Below are 27306 nucleotides of genomic sequence, written 5' to 3' on the forward strand. Positions count from 1 at the left end.
GCTTGTAGCTTTGAAGGAATCTTTGGTACATGAAGATATTCCTTCTTTGAAAATTCTTCTAATGGTGGAAATTCTTGGTCGTAAGAGGAAGTTGTCTCATACATGTGGACTTTTGGAATTGGATTAGCAGGGGCAACAATCTTTTGTTCCTCTTGTTTGCATGACATGAACTGATTGTGTTTCTGGACCCATTTGTTGATTCTTTTATAACATGGTTGCTTTAAGGGTTTAGCAAGCCATTTCTGATCGGGGTCTGTCTTTGGTGGAGATGGCGAAGGTACTTGTAGTTGATCCTGAATTTTCGGGGGACTGTGGCTTTCTTGCAGAATAGTCTACGAGGTAGACAAATTTTCCATTATCTTCCCCTAAAGGACCAATATCTGGATCTCCATTCATCCATCTTTCATAGAATTCTGACTGGATTGACTTTTTGCTGTTTTTTTTTGCGGGTGAGTCGGATGTCTTCATCAAGTTCTTTAAAAACATCATTTCTGCATCCTTCGCAAGAGCAATTTATATCCCTAATCTCCTACTTTAAGGAAAAGCTAATCTACTCTTTGCTTATTTACATTACATCATATGCCAGTTTTCATTTCATCTTTGGGTTGTGTACTTATTGGGAGTATCACTTTTACATAAAAGGGTAACTCAAGTTACTTATTAATTTGTGATAGGCAAAGTTCCACGACGGCTTAGTGGATATAATGCTAGCTAAGTTAGTAATTACCGGTGGGTTTGAATGGGCGGTATGTTTATTTATAGTTAGTGTAAAAATAACAGTGGTGATAAGGTTAAATACTATAACGTGAGACAAAAAGTAAACTAGACGCATCGTACCGCATTCTATCACCCATCCAAACCCATTCTAAATTTTGATGATTCCAAATTTCTAATTGGTGTTAGTAACAATATTGAAAAGTTAGCTCGAGATTTCATTTGGGGTAAGGGGTGAATACAAAAATCTTTTAAGGGGTTAAAAATGAATTATAAATTTTTAAGATGTCAAAATATAGATTTTTCATGCATTAATTTATGATTTCATTATCTTTGAAGGAACTAAATAGAAAAAAAATATTTTTTAGCGGGCAAAGTGTAATTTTATCCTATATTAATTTATAGGGGACTAAAATTGTAATTTTCCATTGAAGGAGGGCTAAGCCTGTGCAACTAATGGAGGATAAACTTTAAAACTATACACGAACTTTGGTTTAACGTATAATTGTATATATGAATTTTGATTTTGTGCAATTTCATACATGAAATTTAAATTTGATCAAATTCTCACAAATTATTAACACAATTATTGATGTAGCATAATTTTATATTTATATATTGCATATAGAAATGATTATACTTTCTAATATAAAAATAAATTGATGTATTTATTTAAATGTGTATAATTGAATCAAAATTAAAATTTTATGTATGCATTTTAATTACAATCAAAATTTTATGTGTCAAATTGCATATTAAATTAAAATTTGTGTATAATATTAACATTTATCTCGGATAATGATGAAAAAAAGTGAACTTAATTGATTGGAACTCGTGTTGTGATAAGATATTGAGGGGAAAATACAAACTTAAGTAAGCTATTCCTAATAACACTGAAAGAGGGAATTGCTCGTGCATTTGAGGCTCACTCACTAAAAGTCTGGGATGATGTACGAGAAAATGTCTATTGGTCTATAGGGAATGGTAACTCAACGTGCCTTTGGGTTGACAATTGGATCCCGGACTTGGGCCCATTGAAAAAGTATCTCCCAAGGCCAATCGATAATGCACATGACCACGAAACAAGAAAGGTGGAAGCTGAGCGAAATTCAGGATTTGCTTCATCAGGGAGTTATTGATCGAATAAAATTGATGGCTACCCTAATGCTTCGCTTAGGGAAGAGATGATTAGTTGGAAAGGGAGTCCTTTAGGCCTTCTTAAAATATCTGATACTTACACAGCTATTACGGAGGCTACCTAGAACCCGCAATGCCCGACGTGGAAGAAAATTTGTAGGATGCAAGTGCCGAATAGGGTACGTCATTCCCTATGGTTGGTGATGCATGGCCGATTGCTTAGGAACGAGACGTGCAACAGATGCTTTACAGACAGGCCTTCCCAACTGTAATGCTACAGCAGCGGGCGGAGTAATTAAAGACTGCAAAGGTAATTGGATTGTGGGTTATAGACGTAGCATTGGACAGGCCCCGGTAATGCAGCAGGAGTTACTTGGGCAAAGGGGTTTTAAGCAGGTCTTGCTGAGCGGTTAATACTTAATAGCCATGCCTAGTCGCTCATCAGGAGCATTTGTGCGAGGTTGCTATACAGTAAAATGGGGAGCTACACAGTTTCAAATTCACCAGTACCCAATTCCAGGTGCATGGGCATTACCATGGAATGATGTAGGTGGGATTGTAGTCCCGGGTCAATGTAATTCATAGTATCCTTTTATTCCTAAAAAAAAGGGACTTCTATTGATAAGGAAGCAAAATAGAGGGCAATTTATACTACAATATTTGAAAATAAAAAGAGAGATTGTTCCAGTGAAGCTAAAACTAATTAATTTTTTAAAATTCAATTTGAAGTGAACTTCTCTTTTTCACTAGAATTAAGAAAAGAAAAACGTAAAACAACGTAATAGATACTAAAATAAGTTTAATAATGAATTTCCATTTTCTTGAATTTGTCAAAATTTAATCCTGAAAATTAGAAAATAATATTGTTAAAGTTTGTCGGAATCAATAATTCAATAATTTTATATGTAATAAATTAGTAAAAATATATGTTTATACACAACAAACCAACAAAAAAATTTAACTAATACGAAACAAAACATTGTTCTTGGATAAATACGTACAGAAGTTGGAGTTAAACACAAAATTTAATATAAATAAACTAATAATAAATAATTAAATAAAATTTACCAAATTATAAAATTTCTAATTAGCCCGTGTTGTCGGACACGCAACCCTGTGTTCTTTCTTTCCCTAATTCTATAATAAATAAATAAATTCAATTACCTCCCTTTTCTTTCATTTGCGATTTCCCTGTGATAGGGGAATTTCTTTTCTTTTTTCTTTTCTTTTTTAGATTCAATATGGCTTGAAATCCGGGGATCTTAGGTGAATTGTCTTTTAGATTTGTTTTAGTTCTGGCGAGATGGAGATAGAGGTAACGGGTTCGAGCAGCAAGGAATCGTTTGCGATGGTAGTAGGGGGGTTGAAGAGAAAAGTTGTGGAAGAGAAAGATCAGGTTCGTGTTACGAGGAAGACTTTGCAAGCTGTGCTGGAACAGTGCCAAAGAGCTATCGAATCGATTAGTAACAGCGAAGGTGGAATTGACGATGACGACGAGGATGATAAAGATGACATGGATCCTCAAGGGGAAGCCAGTGGCGCCGGTCTTCAAAGAGATCAAGAAGTCGACGAGGTTTGTTTTGTTCTTTCTGCTTGTTATCTGCTTTAGGTTTTTGTTTGGGCACTAAGGGAAGGAGAGGAATTCTAATTGAGAAAACTTACATAGTAACTTTCTTAGCTGGTAGAAATAATTGTTTTTAATGTTGCTTCTTTGTGAAGTTTAGTTTTGTAATTTGTATTAACTTATGCTATGTTCAAAAGAGAATTTTGGAATTTTTATTTCATAGAGGTTCAGCTAAGTTTAGTAGTTCATTGGAGGATTAAGCGTTTCTTCCATGAGTGATGAGTAATTCTGTTTTGAGTTGAACTCAGCTAGAATGAGATAATTAAACAATTATTATAGCTTAATGATAGTTCTCATTTGTATAATGGTCAGGTTTGTGATGCATCAGTTGCATATCTATGTCGACTGTCAAGTACTTTCTTCCTCTACTTCATTAAACTTAGTAACAGGGTGTAGTTTTGGTGGACTTTTAAGTTACTGATGAGGGTTGGTTTTTCCGTTTTGATTTGTTCTCGAGTTTGCAGATTTTTCTATGATGACAGTTTTACTCTTGAACTGAGCTAGGTTGAGTGGTGTTTATGTTGTCTTATGTTGGAGAAATAATTCTCGATTAAAAACTAATAATTGCTGCGATTGCATTCAACAAAAAAAAAAACAAAATAAAGAAGTAAATAAGTTGGATTTCATCTCAAATCTGCTTCTGAGTCCATTTGCCTCTTGGCCTTTGTCTCGTTGATGTCATCTCAATTGCTATGATCCTTTCTTATGATTTTTTTTCTTTCTATGTATGTATGTATGTATATGAGAATGAAAAACCAAAAAGATACTGAAACTTTTCCATCATAACAGTCATCCTACGGAGAAGCATTTTGATCTAAAGATTTACGATTGGGAATTAAAGCAAAAGGATTTCAAATTGATAATAGAAGTTCAAAAATATAGTGCAAAGTTTATGAAAAACTGGGCCCTTTTTTTTTTTCTCTTCATCAAGAAGTTGAGCCTGATGGTTTTGTAAAATAAAGAAATTGATTCTTTTTCCCTTTGGTAGTTGTATTCCAGTTTGGAGTTTGAAGCATGTGTTGTATTCCATCATTCCTCCGTGCAGTTGCATGTTTATTAAATATCATGGGTTAAGATAAAAGCCCACATTCCATTTTTTGTACTTGTATTGACAACCTGCATCTTCTATTGGAAAAATGTTGAAATCCCACATAAATTATTGATCTCTAATACTTGATGTGATATGCTCAAATACTTGAGTTTATGAAGTAGTTATTTATTTAATTTTTAAATATAAATAGCTTTATGACAACTGCAACCTTCTTGAAAGGAGATAATTTATGAGGTTGGCATTTGCTTTCCTATCAAATATTTCTGAATATCTTGGTATAAAAGTTTCTGTCCCTTTTATTTTAATGCAGTTGTGCGATCTTCTGAAATCTAGAGTTCAATGTTCTGATTTTCTAGAAAAGCTAGAGTGTGCTCGGGTGCCAATTTCAGAAAACGTTTCAGGTATGCATCCAAAGATGGTCCCCTTTAGACTGTAAGCATATATCATTTTCAACTCGCTGCAAGGACTTTTATCAAGCATATATGTTCAGTATATTGAAGTTCATGCTTTTAGGAAAACTTTCTGTTTGTGTTTAAAAAGATATTTGTTGCCTGGATGCTAATGAAATTCTTCTATGGAACCAGAAGAAGGTAGTTCTTGGGACATGGTCAATGATAATGATCTTTGGGAAGATAAAGATCTTGATTTGGATCAAGAAGATTATGTTCTTGTTAGGCAGGAAGATATAGTAGAAGGCATTGCATGTTTTATGGCCGCATATTTGCTGTCACTTAAACAGACCAAGGTACTTGAAATTCTTGTTTCTGGAATACGATATTTTTATTTCAAAGTTTTCTGTGGCTGTACGTTTCGGCACTGTCTATATGATTATTCACCACTGAATGCTAAAGAGACTTCATTTTTTTTTCTTTCCCAGGATTTGAGCCCCAATCAACTTCAGGAAGGTGAGTTTTTGTATTCCTTCCTAAATGTTAAAAAAAAATTAAGATACCATTTCGCTGAAAAACTTATATTTTCCATCTCAAGTATCTTTTATTCCAAATTTATACTATATTCCTGACCATGTATTTTGCACATTGAATTCTGACATCCATTTGAATTCTATTGTAGCACTGAGCAAGACTTTCTCTGTGAAAAAGAAAAAGGGAAAGCTTCGAAAGGCATGGGACGGAAGCAAAGTCGTTTATAATGTAGCATCCTGGGGAGCAACTGCAATCGGGTCAGTTATAACTTTAATCTTGACGAACCAGTGTTCCTCTGTTGCCTCAGTCATGCTTTGGTTTTAACATATGCTGCAACTTCTATATATATTATTCCATTAGCTTATATTCTAATTCATTTATTTATTTATTTGTTGGCTGGTTGGTTGTGGACAGGATATACCAAAACCCTCTACTTCTAAGAGCTGCCTCGAAAGCCTTCTGGGTTTCTTGTAATGTTTTATCAAAGCTTATCTGATTTCCTTCTACTTGCATTACTTGGAGAACGGAGTTTGGTGTTTAGCAAGTTGTGTAAACATGAATATACACTATTATTCTTTTATTTTCTGCAACAAATCCATTGATCTTTCATCTGTCAAAATATTTTTCATCCTTTGTAAATATTAATTTCTCGAAGAATATCTGATTGCAATTCAAATTCATTGGCATTTCAATTGAAGCAAAATTCCACTACTTTCTATTTCTTCCTTTACCATGTGTTTGGATAATTGAAAGGAAAGGAAAAAGAAAATAAACAATACACACTTATCTCTTGGTTGTATAGCTCAAATTAAAAAAAAAGGGATTGGTTAAAGTTAAAGAATGGAAATGAAAGGAAATGTATATTTTTAATTATTAATTCAATTATAAACTCTTCTTTTCTGAAGTTTCCACAAATTTGAGTATTCAAGAACCAGGTATCAAGAAAGAAAGTGAGATATGAAGCTTATTAACGTCGGGTAATGCCCTCCATGGGTAGAGTTCCAGTACGAAATGGTCCATGTTTTGGCCACCATTCCCCAACTGAGTTTCCCGGCTCCAAAAGGAAGAGATTGGATTATGAGTTTAAAGATGATCTGTCGACGCATGCAATGATTGGCTATGAACGGTACCCACGACTATAGCCCTCTACCCCTACCGCTGCGCCAATATCAACGGTTATGTCCGCCTCCTTTTTGATGCTATGAAAGACGAGTTTGGACAGATTGACCCTTATCAACCTGGCACGGCGCCATGATTGGCCTCAGTTAGAACGTAAAGGGAATGGGTCAACCCCTTAAAATCCATCAATGCTTTAGACTGACCTATAAATATAGAGTGGTCAGTGGACTTTAGTTTCTTTATGGTAACTCATCTCACTCTCGATGGCTGTTGTAAGGTATCCTAGTAACAGACGTAGGAGGGATTGTTAGGGACATTCGTTCTCTCTCTGATTAAACAATATCTATTTCCAAAAGAGACTGAGAACTGTGCAACACTTAACAAATTTTGATCAATTTTGGGAACAAATAAAACATAAAAAATGAGCTTTGAACCCCTTTTACTGGAATATACTGAACATTATGTGGTTTGTACAACCACTATCCACCAGCCAACTCTCAGAAGTGCTTCTGCTTGCAAAACATGTTGCAACAGACAGTTGCTCCCCGGTATTGCTCAGCCGCTGCGCTAGTTTTCTGCTGCAACTGTTGAGTTCTACAAATCCTTCCCGAATGTCCTTGTCTGCCGCATTTGTTGCATTTCACATCTGATCTCCTCCAACAATTTTGCTGAGGATTTGTTTTTTTGCATTGAAGACAAGGCGGATAGGACCCATTTCTTCGGTTGTTTTCGCTAGGCTCTCTAACGTTCTTCTTGTTCTTTCTGTTTGCATTTGTTTGTGTGCCAGCTTGGAAAGCTCCTACAGAATTCTCTTGCCTCATGAGTCTCTTTTGTTCTAAAGCCTACAAAGTAGTTAGTAGCTCTGCCAAAGTAATACTTGACAAATCTTCAGAACTCTCCAAAGAGAAATTGTAACTTCATACTCACCAGTTGATCAACATAATCTTGAACTGCTTCAGACTCTTTCATTCTCTTTATTTCAAATTCTCAAATCAAGTTCATCACTTGCATGTTCTTGATCCTTTGATTCCCTTCATATTTTTCTTTAAGATACTCCCAAATTTGTCAAGAGCCTGCAAATGAACAATCATCCTAACAGCCCAATTTTGTTAATTTTCTCCGTTGAAGACTGGTGGCGCCATTGTGAAACTTGTCTCTTCCATTTTTAACAGGTCCTCAAGATAACAAAAAACTTTTGAGGCCAATTTGTTGGTAAAAAAGCACCCAGGAAACAAGAGAATTCTATATATTTTTCACTGACCATACATTTTATTGAATGACCAATGTTGTATTTATACAGCAAATTGTAACAAAAGGATAGCAGCAATTTTTTTTTTTTAAAAATAGAAAATCAAATTTAAATTTTGAAAAGTAATTTTGCTGCAACTACATATCTTTGATCGATTTCTAGCGGATTCTTGGGCATTGCTTTCAATAGTACAGCACTTTAACCTTTTCATTTCCTTTTTGGTGATGGAGAACTTAGTACTGCCTAACCTCCCAGTAATGATGTCTGATCATGGCCCTATGATACTATATACAGATTGCAGGATACCATTCTACAGACGGCCCTGTTAAATAGTTCGAAAATTAGAACTTACAAGGGATAGCCTTTTACGATGGAATCGAGAGGTTTTGTTCCGAGGTGTTGGTGAATCAACCAAAGTATGGGCTGCAATGCAACGTGCTCACACACATGATTTTCTTTTTCCTACAGCCGCTTAGAGACAGGATTTTGAGTAACATTCGAAATGAGGGACATATGAAAAAAATAAAAACAATTTTATCTTCTTGTAGGAAAACTACTCCACAGAAAACATTTGTTGGCAAAGTTGGAGCTGGGCCAATATGAGTCGAGAAGGCATTTAACAGTATCCAATGGTTGAAAACTACCTTTGGAGGGTTGGATAAAAATAAATACAGTCAAGGCCGTGATTCCGGATTCTGGTCAAGCTTATTGCTTGGTAACAAGGCTTCAAGCAAGTGATGGTGGAATGTGATAGTTCTGATGCACTCAACTTACTCAGGGAGAGCTTGGAAGTTGATGCTTGCTGACCACGTCACATTGCATTCGTTAGTTTCTTCCTCTCGGTAGTTTAGTTAATTACCTTCCATTTTGTAACCAAAAAAGGAAGGCAAGTATATTTCAAATAGTTCACCATACAAGTTTCCATATTGTATAATGGGAAGTGAAAAAAGAAAATGTGAGGATTATCAATTATGGTTTATATATATGATTTGAGAGAAGCTATGAATTTAGAGCAGTTGAGTCACTTGCTCCCTTTCAAAACTTGAAGAAGAGCTAGTTAATAGCCACAAAATTGTATCATATTTTACATATACAAATAACAAGATGACCAAATTCAATCATCTAATCTTTTATAAGGCTATTCAGATCAGATATCATCTGTGTGGCAACTTGTATATCTCCATGTTTTGCTTTTGTTGGGTGGTTTTCTATATCTCAAGGCTTTCCATGTATAATGTGCGTGAATCACCAAACTCATTCATCTCTCACTACCCAAAAACTGTGTGCTTAGTAAAAGAATGAGTTGTCCTTACTATTATGTGCATCCTTACACAGCATCGACCGCACCTCCATTATTGACCTAGGTGGCTCAAGGTCTTTTTCCGGGAGTGCATTGCCAACGAGCTGCTGCATCTGTGACGCAAAAGTATCATCCAGGATCTGCGTATCAACAACAGGGTGCAATGTCAAAAAAAAACTAAACATGAAGAAATTTTGAGGATTTCAATGGAGAAAACAAGAAATGACATAACCAGTGCATCAATGCAAACTTCATAATGACAACTGCATCAATGAAAGAACCAAAATACTCAGGTATTACTGAAAGATGCAGAGCTTGGAAATGCTCCATTGATAAACATTGTAATAACTTGGGACCTATTTTCAGCAAGGAAGCAAAAAAATTATGTTTTCACTTACAGATACAGCAATTCTGGAACCTTTATACCATGATCTATTCTCTTTCCTGTTTTCCAGGAAGCTGAGAACATCCTGCAGTGAGCGGGAAAAAAAATCACGCCAGATGAGCAACATTATTAACTCGGATTCACAAAATTTAAACCACCATCACCATCACCATTAACCTATACCTTACCTGTCCCATTCGATCCCAATACCATCGGCAGATAGCAATGAAAACGTGAGTCTCAAAAACTGTATGAAGGTGATTTACTGTACTTGTTAACTGTTCTTTCAGTGGCTCCATTCTACTTCGTATATCAGATTCTCCCACTGTTTCTTTAGAATCTTGGAGAATCTTTTTCAACTTTGTCACATTCTGTAATTTGGTCTGAAATAAAGAACGAAAAGGAAAACAAAATAAATTCCACAGTGAAAGCAAACAACCACAAGACTTGCTGGTACCCTCCTCTGAACTTGGACCAGAGAAATTAAGCAAGACTTACATTCTCAGCAAGTTTTTCAACAACAGCTTGCAGGTACCCTCTGAACTTGGTTCTCAACATCACGGTAACCTCACTAAGACGCTCACCAGGGGCTGTGTTTCCACCATCAGGTATGCAAGAACCCCAAGACTTGAACTGTGTCTCTATCTTCGGACGTAGCACATCAAGCATCCTCTTCATAGAATTCAACAGGATGCCCAGCTGAAAGAAGCAATCGAACTCTCAAGCTAAAAAACTAACGGAGTAAGCAAAGCCAAGGAAGAAGATTCTTGTTAACCAAAAAACCTACGGCTTACCTCATCAGGAACAGTATAGGCACATACAGATCGCTTAGCAAGTTTCTGCACGTACTTGAGGCCAAATTTTTTGGGTGCCATGTTTTCCTTCAAAGGAGTTACCACATCTGCATATTGCTTGTCCAGAGCTTCCACTATTGCTTTCTCAATATCCGAAATAGCCTAGTTTAGACAAGTAGCCCAAAGTTTATCACTTGTTATTCAAAAGAACTGATTAAACAATTCATGATGTACATTGATCAGAAGAGCACTAGTGCAGAACATAAATAACTAGCACTTAGAAAATGAAAATTGAAATATATTAACATACATTTTCCAGCACAAAAATATATTCAGGCCACCGGCAGATGATGACTTCATAATCGCTTAAGGTCTCCTTCAGTCGGTCATACATTTCATCAACAAAAGGAGTTGTAGAATATTGCGTTCTAACTCCTGACCACTTCACCTGCAAGTATACATTCAAATAATTCCTTGAAGGCTAGTTTGATAAAATATTTCATTTAACAAGAAACAGAGAAGCAGTACATTTGTGAAGTTACAAGCAGGAAATCTATTTCAAAAGTAAGAATCTATGATTTCACATTAACCATCCACAATAAAGAATGTACCTTATCTAGTTTACATGAATCTAGTAGAGATTGCCGCTTATCTTGAATCCATATCATGATGTATAAGTGGAACAACTCCTTTGCCTCAACTCCACCTTTCACATGACTGGAAGAAAAATAAATGAGTTTGCAATAGCGCAAAGATATATATATTGTTGCTAAAATAATCACCTTATATTCCAGCTGGAAAGATCTCGCTGGAAATCTGCTGTTGCAATGACAAGTTCTGCCACAGGTGGTGAAGGGCCAGATGGTGGGCATGCAAGAAGGAATGCACGTAATCTGCTGCAAAGTTCTGTGCTGTATATAGATGCCGAGAGATTTGGTAGGTCTATAAAGCTGCAAAAGAAGGCAATTTAGTGCTCAATAAACTACACATCACACAGGAAGCAACTGTATGCATGTTGAAACATGCATGGTATATGACCTGATATGATGTTCTCAAAAGTGAATAGACATATTGTATCAACAATTTCATTCAAAATGATAATAAAAAAATTTTGCTTAAGCATATTAAGCTATAAATTGCTTGTGACCATACTCCACATGATTGAAAATTTACTTTCTGAGCAAGCTTAACAAATCAAACGACAAATGAGAAAACATACCTGGGAAGTATATCTTGCTTGTGAATCTCGATATCAGTGAATATCTCATTCTTAATGTTCATACAAAGACTTGTCATCTTCTGGTAAGCAGTAGACATAGCAACTGGGTCCAAAAAATTGGGTTCATTGTTGGTTGTAATAAATTCATCTGTCTCAGCCAGGTGCCTTCTTGATCTCTTTCTTGCAGCGGCCTGTATAGACCCTAGTATTTAGAAAGTGGAGACAAGACATGTAGAAAGATAGGTACAAGAAATCAAGGAAATTAAATTCCTCAACCTGGAAATAATGACAAAGATTTTTCTGTGCTTCTGGAGATAAAACGTCATATAGAAGACTATAAAGCTTGACAGCGGGTTCAAGTGCAGGTGCTGCAAGCCCTGTTGCAGGCTTGAAGACATCCATAATGCCAGAGAGTGACGATTCATCAAGGGATTTGTAGTTCTCAAAAACCAGAGAAAGAATCTGCTCGATCTGATCTTTGGTTTCTCCCAAAATTCGGTTCTGGTGAAGCAAACAAACAATGAGCCATGTTATAGAGGGAATGAGGAACATATTATAAATTATTTTAAAAATAAAAGTGGAAGGCATGGTACCTCTTGATGACTCAATGTACTCTTACTGTGGCCCTTCATAATAACAGGCATTAACAATTCATGCACCAATGTGAGACAGTCTGCAGTGGGTGTAGCAACATCCATTACATAGGAAAGATACCTGTTAAAAATGTACATTAAAGATATCAAACGTAAACACATTTACCAAAAAAGAAGCCTTGTAGAAATGAATTGCAATAGTTAACAGGAAAGGTAAACAATTTTGCCTTTTCCACCCCCAAATACCTTAGCTTGGTGTAGAAATCAGAAACTCCATAATATGAGGCAAACTCCGTTAACAGCCATTTCCATGAACCATATAAATGCAAGTTTCGTTGTTGGAAGCGTTGAACCTTCATTGCAACTTCCAACACTAGGTCATATGCAACTGTTTCGGCAACAGAACCATACTAGAACGAGAAAAAGGACGCAATTAATATCATAAATTAATAATCCCATTTTTCATCTTAAAAATTGAATCATGCAATAATACGAGGTTAGAACACAAAATAAATGAACTGAACTTTCTTCCTTTAATTTTTAAAATATGAACTACAGACTTTAAGCTAAGAAAAAGAACTACAATTTTCAGATTTTAAGCTAATCAAAGACTAGTTCACCTTGAGATGACTATTGTCATCCGAACTTGTTGAGTAATTTATATACAACTGCAGCTTCCCTACAGGCTCATGTTCTGGCTCGCGAAATATGGGCCACCACCGCAACTTGTCAGTCTGCATTCAACTATCATATGAGTGTTACTAAATGAAATTAAACTACAAATTAAGTAGAACTAATGTTGGAATGCAGAAACAGTACCGAGTCTTCAGCAATAGTAGCCACTTGTGCAAGGACACGACCAAATTGCGTCCCCTTGGAGTCTTGAACTTCAACAACCAGATCATCTCCCAAACTATCGGGGAAGCTGCAGAGTTATCAGTACCTATCTTGTCAGCATGTATCTTATAGAAATTTAGAGAATAAAGAAGAAGCATTTGGAGACAATCACATACAAAACATGTGTTTCACCAGATCCAGGCTGCATCCTTCTGCCATCTTCTTCAGTTGAACTTTTCAATCTCAGCACACAAGAGTATGTTTCTAAGGACATATGTGCACAAAGAGGAAGAATGTCAGAAAAATAAAAGAGAAAACAATAACTTGGCTTGATCCAAAATAAAAAAGAAAATGGATGAAAGCAATGAAAGGAACAATTACCAAGCAAAACTATCAGTACGTACAATCCAGATGCTTTAGTTACAAACAATTAAATAAACAGAGATTCCCTTAAAGGCTTGCAATCTATAATTCAAGAGCAAAACAGCAAAACAATATCCTTCACAAAATAGTCATAGCAAAACCATATGATGTGGGCATCTTAATGTAGTACGAAAAGGTACATCAAAGTCCAAGTCTGTGGCTAGGATGAATAAATGCAGTTAAACATGATCCTACTTTGTGTATGACAGAGTATGGGAATCGGAAAGACATACCTTGCACAACTTCATATGATGATGAACTATTGCGTAAACTTGTTACACCAATTTTCAGCAGTCCGGATACTTGTTTTATATACTGAGTTCCAGCATGCACATATGCTAAACTTTGGCGTGAGAAAGAACCATTTGCAGGTAAACGAGGTGCAACACGAAGCTTTCTAAGAGCGTGCCACCTTGAAGCGAGTGTTGACTGGAAACTGGTCAAGTGATACCGTATGTTCCCCAGCTTAATTGTTGGTGCCCTAAGACTAAGAGATGAGATACAACAGCCAGTAGGTGGATCCAGGGTTGTTTTTACTTTGCGCACTGCCAGCAAAGAAAATATTTGCAATCACCAAGTCGAAGAGACTCAAAAATGAAAATCTGAAATCCAAGACAGAAAAATACCTTGCACCTTCATCTTGCCAATAATTTTCTTAGGTTTAGCAGCAGCTGCCTCACTGGTAAGCTCTGATGAGCGTTTTACCATTAGTTCTTCTTCTGATTGCAACAGAACTTGTTGTAATCTATGCACCACATAAAAGTATTAGTGGGAGTAGAACAATAAAGCATACTTGTTTACAAATGATAAACAATTTCAAAACCTCCATGATCAGATAACCGAATTAAGATTCTTTAAATCATTTCCTTCTGAGAATATGGATGGCATTTTCATCAATATAAGAGGCCGCTAGTCAAATAATTCTTTGATTTGATTGGACTTCCAGACATGAAAACCTTTATCAGACTAACTAAATCAATACAGTTAGATATCAAAAGCAATTGATCCTATCAGTATTAGATTTCTGCAAATATTGACCACACATAAACATGATAATTGGGAAAAAAAATGCATGGGCAGCTTTCGAAACAAGACAAACCATTGTAGTACAATTACAGTGAGAAGATGAGTCAGTTGCTTTCTATAAGAACGAGAGTAAACTCACCCAAATGTCTCTCGTAAAAGTGCACATTCATTTTCCAGAAACATTGGAGCCTCCATGCAACCCCTAGCCCAAGCATGAAGGCAAAGTCGAACACATGCATCATAGGCAATTACAGCATGCCAAGGTCCAAGAGCACTGGTTTTGATAGAATAAACAACTTAGAGCAGTTAGTGGAGAAGTGCATGAAAAAGAATCATCATTGGGATCATCTAACAATCTGTGTTTATCAGAGATACCTCGCATGAAATGTGGGGACGCGAGCTGGATGAACACCTGATGTAGTAGCAGTTTCTGCACCAACATCATTTCTGGGAACAAGGAGAATAATTAACATCCATGTGCACTAGATTGTATATGCAGTGGTTGGATACATTAATGTGCTTTCAGATTAATTATTGAATAAGTATTACACAAAACCATTGCACAAACCTTACACACTCGTTCGATTTTTTGTGACTCGTGTTAAGCTCAGGCTCAACTCCTGACATGGATTTGAATGTCTTTGGATCACATGAATCAGCTGCACCCTTGGCACTTCTTATTTCAGTCAATGGAATTTGCCGAGAATCTTGTTTAGCTTCCTGCACTGAGCTAGAAAATGGTGGTGCACTTGGAATATCATCATCAGAAAACTTTTCATCCTGTAGCTTTCGAGAATTCAAATCCTGCAAAGAAACTATCTCAGCAAGGGCATTATATAAAACTCATAATAACTATATTTAAAACTATGTAATCTATATGTCAATCACATTGGTGAAAATGAATTTAAAAGCGAGGACTTGTTCCTACCATTGTCCAATTGTACAAACATTTTGAAACCAAGAAGTTCATAATCCCCCTTCACCAGAGGTTCTAGATGTATGTGCTCCATCAGACAACAAATAAAAAGACTAGCTAATGAAGTACTAAATGCTAGAAATCTGCAAAGCTACTAATAGTTTGCCTACATAATCCATTCAAGTAACATTTGCAAACCTTGATTAATGTAAAACTTGGCCTTCAATTATGTCCAGCTATAATGAATTTGCTACATTTCAATATATCTATCTGTGGAAAACAATCAAAAACATTGTGAAACAAAATTTTAGGAACACAAACCTTCTGAGCTGCACTTCCCACGTTAACCCCAGATGGTACACTCGATGCATAGCCTTCTGAAACATATGCTCTACCCCGAGGAATTCCACCATTAATACTCCCCACTTGCGTAGTTGAAAACTCGGAGCTACCAGCCGAATCCGAATCCTCGTCCTCCTCTGTAAACCCATCCCTCCCAGGGTATCTCCCATTGCCCCTCCCTAACCTACCCTCCAAACTACCTCTTCTCGCTCCCATTATCGTCTCCATTGAAGAACTAACATCTGAATATGTATAATCACTAGCAGTGGTGTATCGCGGCCGCCTTTGGGCCATGTTCCCGTATCTCTGAGCAGTTCCGTTAGGGATTCTTTCATCTTGAGGAGAAGAATCAAGAGAATACCTCCCCCATAAACAGTATCTTCCTCTGAGTCGGTAGTTACGTCATTTTCAGAAGCGGATTCTTCGTCTACGGACAAAGTAGTGGAGGTCACCGGCAAATGACCGCTCCTGAATTTCGCCGTCGGTGGCAAGCCAAAATTCCGGCCACCGGAGCGGATGTTGGTAATCGGATCCATTCGAGGCCTTAAGCTAGAATTTGAATATGGAAGCTCCTTCTGCTAAAATAACAAGAAGAAATGAGAATTTATAATTAAATGAAAATTAAATAAACTCAAAGAAAGAAAGAAAGACAAAGCTCATATACTTCTCGAACCCATTTGAGGGCATTGTTGTCAAGTCCTTCAGTGAACATGATGTTTGTCTTGTCTCTTAAATCTTACCTAAATCCAACATTGTCAATAATTTCCCTTGTAAGCCTAAAATCGGTAGCTAAAAAAATAGTAAAAAGGAAAAAATGAAGAAAACCGATGAACAAGCAATGCAAGTAGTGAAACGACAACGACTTACATAAGAAACGGCGCTGAGAGTTTTGGTACTGAAAAAGCTCGAGCTTTGAAAAAGAATCAAAAAATCCAGTGAAGGATCAGCTTAGCGTATAGTATTTAGCAGTTAACCAAATTTTCTGTAAGTTTAAGAAGAAAAATGAGAAAAAAGATAAAGATAAAAAAACTTTGCTTATGTGAAAAGCTTCCTTCGGATCTGAAATCAGAGAAAATAGAGAGAGAAAAACACTGAAACTCAAAGCTTCACTGCAAAACAACATTTATGGGGACCCTTAGTTTTTGCCCTTTTTCTTTTTTCTTTTTTTTTTTCTTTAATTCAATTTTTTTACCTTCGGAATTCGTGCAAAACGACTGCGTTTTGAGTTTTGTGAATTAGGAAATAAAAAAATGGGTAAAAAAGTGCGAATAAACAGCGCACGTAGCGAGGTGGAAAGAAAAAGGGTGAGTTGACGTGGAAAAAAGGAACTCCGTTATTTATTTATTCTTAATTTTGTTTTTAATAAAAGTTACTATTCAGAGTCGAACGTTGTAAGTGGGGACGCTTTTTTAACCCTTACATTAATAATATTTCCCGCTATTGTATGCTTCACATGGTTAGGTGGGTCCCAACACACCCGACACACACATTTCGCTAGATAGACTCCTCCCCCCCGCCCTTTTTTTTTCTTTGGTTGGAATAAATTTTAAGTTATGGATTTAGTGTTTTATATTTTAATTTAATAAATTTTGGTTTTATATTTTTAAAATTTATTAATTTTAATTGTTATATTTTTTGAATTAGTTAATTTTTGTCTATGTAATTTTTTAATGTTGAAATTTTGAAAAGTTTTTAATTGGATTATTCTAAGGTTTTATATTTTTTAAAATTTTAAAATTTTAATCTTAATACAAATAAAAGAAATTACTCCATTCACTAAATTTTAGCAAGTAATATATAAAAATAACAAACTGATATGGCATTATACATATAATAATATATTTGTCACGTAAAATTTTAAAAATTAATAAATTTAATTAAATAAATTTAACAATTATTATTTACACTAAAAATAATCAAATTAAAGTATAATAACTAAATTTATAACTTTTATAACAGCAAAATTTAACCATATTTTGCCTCTAAGTTCAAAATATGTGTTTCAATATATTTTATTTATTATGTGTTTGAAATCGTTGAGTCATGGCCTTGGCTTAGTGTTAGTGTCCCGATTTAAAATGTTTTTTATTGGACGTAACAAAAAGAGAACAAGACAAAAGTGACATGATGATTTAAATAATTTAAGGTATTATGATGGACGGTTGCGATTTGCTTTTGACATAATTGATTTTTGTTTTGACGAGGCTATGACATGCCGCCATATATTTGATAGTGATGAACTTAGCTGTAACGTAGCACTAGTTATTATTCAATGTTGATGGGCATACGTGGGCCGAATATGCTTTAATTTGAAATATTTTTGAACGTTTGTTTTGGTGGTTGTTGCATGCAGTTATTAACTTTTTGAACAAGTTATGCCTAAATAAAATATGATTAAAGGGTATAAAAAAAAGTCAATATATGAAAGTAACTATAATTTGTATATATAATATGAGTTTAATCATAAAGTTAAAGGTTTAAATTCTTTTAAAAATTTCATATTCAAATTGTAGCTTTCATCGCATTTTTATTATGATTTAATTTTTATTATATGTAAAATTTGTTTAGATGTATTTCTATTATTAACTTGATTCTATTTGGTTATATTTGTAACTTTTTAAAATATAATATTTTAAATTATAACATAAAAAAATATAAAACATTGCTATTTTATAAAAAAATGATAAAACATAATAGTTATGTAATAAAATTATAAAAAAGAATTTATAAATTTGAAGTAGTAAATGTCATGGTGCTCTGGGTTCAAATGCCATCATATGTATTTTTCTAGATTTTATATAAAAATAAAAATATACTCTTAAAGTACTATTTGCTACTTTGTCAAAAAAATAATTCTTGTTAATTTCATAAATGAATTAAAACTTAATTAATAGATGACACCAACTCAATCGAACTCTTACATAATATTAGAATGAAACTTCAAATGGGAGGTGATAAAGGAAGAAGGGCTTAGATTTAAACCCTAGACATAATGTTAACCAAGATTACAAATCAATTAGGGAGAGGTGGGAACCGGCTTTCTTGAGATGGAAACTGCCGTTGCTCCTCACTACCTAACTTTAAGGTACTCAACTACTTCTTGGTTGTCTTGAAGAGAAAGGATTCCAAACATGGAAGACAAATGATGTTTCTTGTATTTTAGGTTCAAAGCGACCGAGTGGAGAACACACTAAAGTTACTGAATTACAAAATTTGTAGATGAATGACGAAATAGTTCCTCTATGGATCTGGTCTGGATGTTTTAGTCCAGGAACTTTCTTACTCTAATAGTAATCTGAGCAAATGGTCCTAGCTGAGATGATGGGAGACCAAAACAAATACGTAAACAAGACAAACCAAGAATAACATCCACTATATTCGCACCACATTTGACCGAGACATGGGTGCATTATTTTATGTTTTTAAAAGCCTTTGGCAAGGAAAAACCCGTCCTGAAATTTGAATTTTAAGCAAACTTCCAGAACGTCAGAACCAAACGGAATGGAAAAAGCAGACTCCCATTGGCATTACCTTCTGTGATTTTCAAAACAATAGTAAAAAGGGGTAAACAGTTAAAAATTTCTCATCCAGTGTGAATAGGAAATTTTTGATACCAAGCCTCGACCACAGTTTCATAATTTCAATACCAAACTCCTCTTTCTCTTATAACACTTATATCATACATATATTCAAATATAAACACATATCAATATTATATATCATACATATTATCGTCAAATCCAGAAATTTTGCCCTTATCCTTCAATGACAGAACTGGAAACAGTGGATTTTTTTTTTTTTATACTCAACATTGATAGAAAAAAAAAAGTACCTGCTTCAGAGGGGAAATCAGATACATTGTAAACAGTTAAATAATTTTATTGAAGCTTTTTTTTCTTCCCTGGAACACTATTATGAAACCTGAAACATGAATTTCAATGTGTTAACTTAAGCATACAATTCATCCAAGTTACACTCCCCTAGGAAAACCTTTAAGCTATTCGGTGAGCCACAATCGCCTTCAGCAATTAGTGCTCTGTCATTGGCAGCCATGTGCTCAATGATTTTGTAAATCATTTCAATCTGCAACCATTAAACAAAGGATGTTAGCAATTGTGTTTTATTGTACAAGTTGCAAGAAGTTGTACATACGTCTTCAGGAGCATGGCAACGTTCAGCCACTTCTTCAAGTGTCAATGGTTCAACGGGTTCTTTACAGCTAAACAAAGTGAAACAGAAAACAGTAATCAGCAAAACAACAACAAACCACACACATGCATTCAATCCAAGCCCAATGATAAGAAAATAAAAAAGTTCATGCGAAGGGATTAGCATTGAAAGTCATCAAGCCCTTGAACCAAAGAGGAGAGAGAAGAAACATAGGCTACAAGGACAGACAGGGAGAAAGAATATCAGTAGCTGCAATCTAAAAAACTTTTCAGTCATAACTTTCTTCAATTCCGACTTATAAGGAATAAGGATACTATACTTCATCCATAAAGGAAATTTAGAAAATTCTGATAACCTTTGCAAAAAACTGTTTTCAGTATATTGCTTCCCTAAATAAATATCTGACATATAATGGCATCTGAGGCTTTCAGAAAAATTGCACCATAAATACCAGATTATAAGCATCTGATCTTACCTAGCCTCATTGAGTACTGCTAAAACCCGCTTTTGTAAAGGTAATACTTCGCCTGCTGCTTTTTTCCCAGCTTCCACACCTAAGATGAAAATTAAGTGCCAAAAAATAAACAATTAGCCCAACAAGAACATTTAGATCAAACAGCTAGGTGCCAAGATAGAACCCAATTAGTAACCAAACAATATCCTCCTTAGTCCACTTCAAGAACTAAATTTCTTAAATAGAAGATGGAACATATTTTTACCAGGTTGATGGTAAGCATTGATGTTGACAAGTGAGGCATAAAGTCCAACTGCTCGCTCATAAAGAGCTACAAGAGCCCCAACAGATCTAGGTGTCACCTCTTGGACGGTGACAGTAACGGACTCTCGGTCATTTGCATATAGAGCTGATCTTGTTCCCTGCACAAGCAAGGTCATATATTGCAAACACCATCAGTTTTTATCATGTGTACGTTGAGTAAAAATCTCCCTGTTTAAGGAAACTGGCACTTATCAACCCTGTAGCATTCCAAATAGGTAGTCACCACATGTGACACCTGGTTCAAGCTCCCAATCATGACCAGGGGGTCTATCACGTAACACTTCAATGAATGTCACAAAGAAATTATGCACACCCTCCCTCAGCTGTTGAATATAACTATAAATTGATAATACACGGAAGGTTGCATCAGGCCTGAGCACCATTTTCATCAATATAGATCAATTTTGAAGGCACAAGAAGAACTTACGCATGCTGATCTGTGCTTCCTTTATTCCCATAAACAGATATTCCTTGATTTACCTGATGAATTAAAAATTGTGTTTTTACCAATTCTAATAATGTAAGAAAGCAACTCAAACATGTCAATAATGAGCAAATATTTGACACAAAGCCTGAAAATACTTGCAATAGAATTGCATCATGCTCCACCATCAGTGATTTTTTATATCCAAAGTGATAAATGTTGGCAGGTTCTGGTTTGGTTGATATTGCATTGAGGGACTAAAGCACAGATTTTGTTGAATTAAGGCATGGACCTCCAATAAGGTTTGTCAAGACAAAATTCTACTAATTATTCATGTCATGCCAGCAAATAGAACAAATAAAACATGCATCTGGATCTCATCAATACATAACTAGAGGCCAAATTGCTTAATTGCTAATATTTAGCAACAATCCAACCAAGTAATAGATCTTTGATTATGCCAAAAAGCTTCATTGAGCAAGATTTTACAACAATTAATCTATTAAAACGGCTCCAGATAAGTGAGAAAACGTACGACACAAGGTATACTCTGAAGAGTCAATCAGAATTGGAAGACCATGAATCACTCTCCCCAAACATAAAATCTCCTCATATCAGCTTATATGCTTTATCCGGTACTACACCCAATATGAAGGGCGCTTAAAGTTATTGACAAGAAAAGGTCCTACAGTTTAGCTTTTTATAGAAAGTGCCCGCTAGTGATCCAAAAGTACTCTCCAAGATACACATCTTAAAATGAAGTGGTAGGAGTCATCTTAAACAGTTATACATACCCGGTTACCATCCAGGTCAAACTCCTTGCCAAGTGATTCCATAACCAGCTGCTGTAAATACCTACTAAAAAGTAATAAGCTGTCCTTGTATGGAAGGATAACCATATCCTAAAAGAACCCCACAAGAGAAGCCATTAATATGAGAAACCAAAATCTGGACAACATAAGATCTGTAATATTGTTAAGTATATAATACCTTAGATCCAAACCCATCGCATGCCCAATACCAATATAAAGCAAGCAATGCTGCAGGATTATCCTTAAGCTGAAGGAAAGGAGGAAAAAATTCTTTATGACAACAGGAGGGATGACAGGTGGAATACAAGCCAGATACATAATATACATAGGAAGTTAAAGCAAACTGAAACAAGGAAACATTCCAAATAGAAGATGAGGAGCAAGTTTTTCCCGTGCTAAGAAACTGCCAACTAAACTCTTTAGTTTCCAAAATGGGCAACACGGAATGAAAACAAGTAAACCAAGGTCACCAACTAAAAATTGCAATTATCATGATTCAATTCTTCCCTATTCAATCATTTGAAAGCAGCATCAAAATATGTCAAAGCAAATAGAAAACACCAGTCCAAAACTTACCACTCTGCTCCTTGTGGCATTGTCCATCATAGATGCACCAACTAGCATCTCCCTTATGTCAATTCCCTGCAGAAATATTCACTAAGAAGAACTGTTCCAATTTGCTCTGATAACCACAAAATATTAAATCCATGGACTACTTGCCTGAAGTGCTGCTGGAAGTAGACCAACAGCAGACATTTCAGATGTCCTGCCACCAACCCAATCAAACATAGGGAATCTGGCTACCCAACCCTCAATCCTTGCCGTGTTGTCCAACAAAGAATTTTCTTGTGTTATAGCAACTCCCTGCATGACGTGTAAATAAGCAACACCTATAAATCTGAGAATCAAATTACAGGACAAATCTGCTTCCAGAGATGCAATAGTTGATTAAGTAAAACCAAGTGAAGTCTCTATGCAAGGATCATACTGAACCAAGTAGATTTTCAGCTGGGGGGTTATGGTTTAAAAATTCTAGTGACCATTTAATAATTTGAATATTCATCAAGCTCACTAAACATAGTTAACTATTTCTTTTATAGAATGAGAAGACCAACCATTAGAAGAAAAAGGGGACCATAGGATCACACAAGTATTTGTAGAACACTCTTCATTAGAGTGGCAGAACACAGTCGGTAAAACAACCGCATTTAAGAAAGAATACTTCCAAATGACATGCATCTACATCTAAGTCCAATTCCAGTTACAAAGCCTTTTCACATACTCAAATTACAACCTACCTTGAATTAATTACCTAATTAAATTTTTAAAGTAAAACTCTGAAGCAAGGTAAACAAATAAAAGCAGAAACAAGAACCTGAGATCAAAACCTGTTTTGAAAAATCCAGACCAGCTTCACGGGAGGCTTTCTGAACTTCCAACAGACCATTTCTAGTTTCTGGGGTACCTCCACTCTGAGTGGTTTAAGTTTTATTAGATAAATATATTAGATAAATACAAACTATATGTAATATATGATATATGGTCCATAGAACAGATAAGTAGAGAAGAATAAAACAATAACAAAGAAAACTAAGTAGATCTTAAGGATGACTTGATGCAGACCTTAGAGATCACAATTACAAGGGTAGAAGCCAGCTCTGGACCGAGCTGTGCAACCTGATGATCTATTCCACCGGGATCAGTATTATCAATAAATCTTATCTGCCAATACAGAGAACAAATATCAATAGCCTATTCCAGCATATAGTATGTATGTACGTAATTAAGACTTAAAGTCATTCAATTAGAAAGCTACTCAATTTCTCAAAAGGGAAGTTGGTGGATTGCTTTAACAAATGAACACTATTGCAAAACGCAATTCAAGTTGATAAAACCAGGGACAAGGTACAAGTTAACTAGTCTACTTATGTGATTGGTCCAAATTAATCACTAATTCTTTAACTGGGCAATTTTACCACAGCTTTTGATCAAACTGTTCTTTATCAGGAGCAAATTTCAAAGAGAATGAAAAAAATTGATCAAATACCTTTAGAGGAGGATTATCAGGAGCCAATGCTTCGGCAACGAATTGTGGGCCCGGAGCTGAACCTCCAATCCCAACAGAGAGTATTTGAGTAAAACGACCCTCTGGATAAGACGGAGGCTTAATCTGCAGTTCCAAAGGGATGAAGCAAATTGATAAGTCAACTAATCTGGCCTCAACATTGATGGTGAACTAGCTTGTTACGGTGAGTGAAAACGGAACAGCAAACTGACCTTACCGCTGATGACGTCGTCAGCGAACTTGCAAACGGCGTCGAGAGTCTTCTCAATCTGTACTTGCAAAATCGGTTTTGGCGCGAGCTTGGCGTTCCTCAACCAATAGTGGCCCACCATCCGCCCTTCATCGGGGTTGGCGATGGCGCCTTTCTCCAAGTCCTCCATAGCTTTAAACGCGGCTTGGAACCGGGGCTCCATTTCCGCGACGAACTCATCCGAAAACCCGATCCTACTGACATCGAGGTACAACCCGAGCTCCTTGTGCTGGTACAACCAGTCAACGTACCTCCTCCAAAGCGCTTTAGGATCTTTCTCCAGCCCACCTTGCTTGGCCTTCTTCAAAACGCCACGCTGTTCGTTTTGGACAAATCGGCGGACACTTCACCAGCAACGGAGAGCTTGGAGCAAGAATTGGACCGAGTGGGGAATGCAAGCGAGTACTTGTGAAACAATGGAATGACGACTCGATCATGCTTAGGCTTCAAAGAAGGGGAAGAAGAGCAGAGGCCCGAGAGAGAGGCCATTGCAGAACGCAAATACAAGTGAAAGCGAGACGATGATAGCGATGTGCAATAAATGAAATGGCAAGGATTTTTTTAAATTTAGGCCATTGGCTTGGATTCGAGGAAGGGTTTGGTTCGATATTTTCTGAAGAATCGATGAACTGAAATGGTTTTGGGGTTTGTTTTTGTTTTACGTGCTGTGCTGGAGTTAACCTGGGAGGGTTGATTGTCTTTTGCTATTCGGTTCACACGTTGATCGTTTGGTTATCGGTTTAGGTTTGTATTGGTTGGTTGCCGCGGGTTAGATTGATTTTTTTATATATAAATATTAAATTTATATATTAAGTTTCAGAATATATTGTATATACAAATAATTATATTAGTTTAATCAATATGAAAATAAATGTATATATTTATTTTTAAAATATGTGTAACTGAATCAAAATCAAAGTTTTTATGTATAGATTTTAATCCAATTAAATTTTTATCTATATAATTGTGCCAAATTAAAATTCATATATCAAATTGTACGTTAAACCAAAATTTATGTATAAATATAATTTTTTTTGTTCTTTTTCTCATTTGTGCTACAACTAATTTCAAATAAAAAAATGTAAGATATTCCATATAAATTTAGGATAAAAATAATGCTAGTAAAAAACATGTGTTATACTCTTACTCCTTGGACGGGACTATCAAACTTTACTCCTCAAAACCACCCATTGAAGCGAGCCTATTAAGATAACTCATCGCGTACTAAATCATGTGAAACTCGAACGAATTTTTTAATAAACTCTCCGAATAAGTCCTATTAGAATAACTCCTCGGATCAAGTCATGTAGGACTCATGCTATAACTGTCATTTACGATATCAGTTGTCACGTTTCATTTGAAATGATTAGCAACATGTCCAATCGCCACCCTAATAACCTTACCTAAGCCTGTTGAAGCAACGCAATTGACCAACTTACCTTCAAATTGGCTATAGGAAAGGGACATGCGGCACATCGAAATCATGCCCAAAATACTTAAATTTTGGATCCCCTACTTGAAGGGGTCTCTCTCGCTCTATATATATTGTTTTCTCATTGATCCTTCTTTATTTTTCAGTAAAATTAATTTCTGTCTCTAATTACCTCGTAGGTGGCTCACTGTATTTCTTTAAGTAAGATAAACCGCCATACATGATCTTTATCTAATTTTTTATTGATATTCTATTAACACTGTTTTTTTTTCAAGTCAATATTTAAATGATTTAAATTATTTTGATTTTGATTATTATTAAATAATTTATTGTAAAATTTTAAATCTTATATCTCATTCATTTAACTACATGCATGTTAAAAGATTAAAGCCTTGTTTAAAGTAGATGCTAAGAATATGTTTTGAGTGTAATAGAATATAAAAATTATACAAATTTAAATTAACTTTTATTAGAAAAATTACCACTAAATTATATTTTAATTTGTAGGATAGTTTTTAAAGGGCGAATGTATTTGAAAGGTTTTAGGGATCAGATCAAATTAACATATCTGTTATTAAATGAATCAATTATGTATTATTAAAAAGAATTAAATAATGTCAAATTAGGATAGAGTTAATATTTATTGTTTGGAAAATATTATTTATTGTCTAATAAAGTTAATATTTTTTAAAAGTTTTTATGGCTTTGTAAACGAAATTTATTATTTGGAATTGAACTACAATTATTTTTCAATACACTTTTATATATTAAATGTTAACTTTGCTACAATTTAGACTTATTTTTTTAATAATATTGAGACTAAATTGATCTATCTAATAATAGAGGGATTAATATAATTCAATCTCTGTAATAAAGGGACGTCCTAAATACTTTTACCATTTTTAAAGTATTTTTAATCAAAGGTGATCTGTCAATTATTAAGTTTATCTCATTTTTTCTTAAGATACTCGTGTATTGTATTCTTATTAGTTGATATCTCTTTCGAGGGAATAAAAAGCAATTTTTTGGAACTAGATTGATGCTTGAACCAACCACACCCCTAGTTATCGGTTCGATTAATGGTGGGTTTGGATGGGTAGTGCGTTTACCTGCGTTTAGTGTAAAAATAGCAGTGGGTTGTGAGATTAAATATTGTAACGTGAGACAAAAAGAAAACTAAACGTGTCGCACCGCAACCAATCATCCATCCAAACCACCCTAATCCAACTAGTTTATTTAGTGCTAAGTAAATAATTAATTAAAAAGTTCATAAAATAAAAAATATTGAAATTATAATTTACTTCAACTAATTCAAGTATAAGTTCAATCAATCCGGTATTAATTTATAGAACAATTTATTTTTTGCTTCTCTTCAAAATAATGCTTTAATCAATTTTTTATTCAATCGGTCAATTCAATTCTAAAAACACTCATTTAAAAATGAATAAAAAAATTTAAGGTGAATTTAAAAATAGAAAGCCAATTTACAAATAAACTATTTAGATTATTAACTATTTACCAAATAAAATTAGATCCAACTCAGTTTAAACAAAATTTAATTTTGTTCACTGGTTGGACCGGTAGATATGATCAATGCCCTTGGAATATTCCTTCCTTCGTTTTGATTTCTCTTTTTGGAGTTTAGGGGGAAAAAACAATTATATGCTGAATATAAGGTTGGTTTGATCAAATACAGATTGAAGGTAACTTCGGATAAATAAAA

At 35.0% G+C, this 27306-nt stretch overlaps 1 protein-coding gene, 1 non-coding gene and 1 pseudogene across 3 annotated transcripts; 1 reads left to right on the top strand and 2 right to left on the bottom strand.

Moving 5' to 3' along the window:
• The first annotated feature begins 2957 nt into the window (after positions 1-2957).
• Positions 2958-6125, top strand: LOC107905053 (uncharacterized). 2 transcript variants are annotated; one of them, XM_016831615.2, is made up of 6 exons: positions 2958-3424; positions 4837-4927; positions 5111-5271; positions 5404-5431; positions 5598-5706; positions 5864-6125. In XM_016831615.2, exons 1-6 carry the CDS (start codon positions 3155-3157, stop codon positions 5943-5945), a joined length of 741 nt encoding a protein of 246 aa, XP_016687104.1. In that variant the 5' UTR covers positions 2958-3154; the 3' UTR covers positions 5946-6125. The 2 variants fall into 2 exon arrangements, with proteins under 2 accessions (XP_016687104.1, XP_016687105.1); XM_016831616.2 differs by having other exon boundaries at positions 2959-3424; positions 5114-5271.
• A 2648-nt stretch (positions 6126-8773) lies between these two features.
• On the bottom strand, positions 8774-16751 carry LOC107905054 (uncharacterized). Its single transcript, XR_005914048.1, has 23 exons — positions 16520-16751; positions 16317-16387; positions 15632-16227; positions 14963-15198; positions 14770-14841; positions 14534-14668; positions 13995-14113; positions 13602-13913; positions 13122-13209; positions 12928-13033; positions 12729-12842; positions 12355-12518; positions 12109-12229; positions 11792-12016; positions 11516-11706; positions 11079-11246; positions 10908-11013; positions 10607-10744; positions 10297-10458; positions 10001-10201; positions 9691-9885; positions 9516-9587; positions 8774-9257 (listed from the first exon to the last, which is right to left on the bottom strand). It is a non-coding gene; the product is annotated as an uncharacterized protein (transcript).
• Positions 16752-19506: 2755 nt separating this feature from the next.
• On the bottom strand, positions 19507-24848 carry LOC107905056 (glucose-6-phosphate isomerase 1, chloroplastic-like; annotated as a pseudogene).
• Positions 24849-27306: the final 2458 nt, after the last annotated feature.

This window comes from Gossypium hirsutum, chromosome D05 (genome assembly GCF_007990345.1).
Source record: "Gossypium hirsutum isolate 1008001.06 chromosome D05, Gossypium_hirsutum_v2.1, whole genome shotgun sequence".
Taxonomy (NCBI): Eukaryota; Viridiplantae; Streptophyta; class Magnoliopsida; order Malvales; family Malvaceae; genus Gossypium; species Gossypium hirsutum.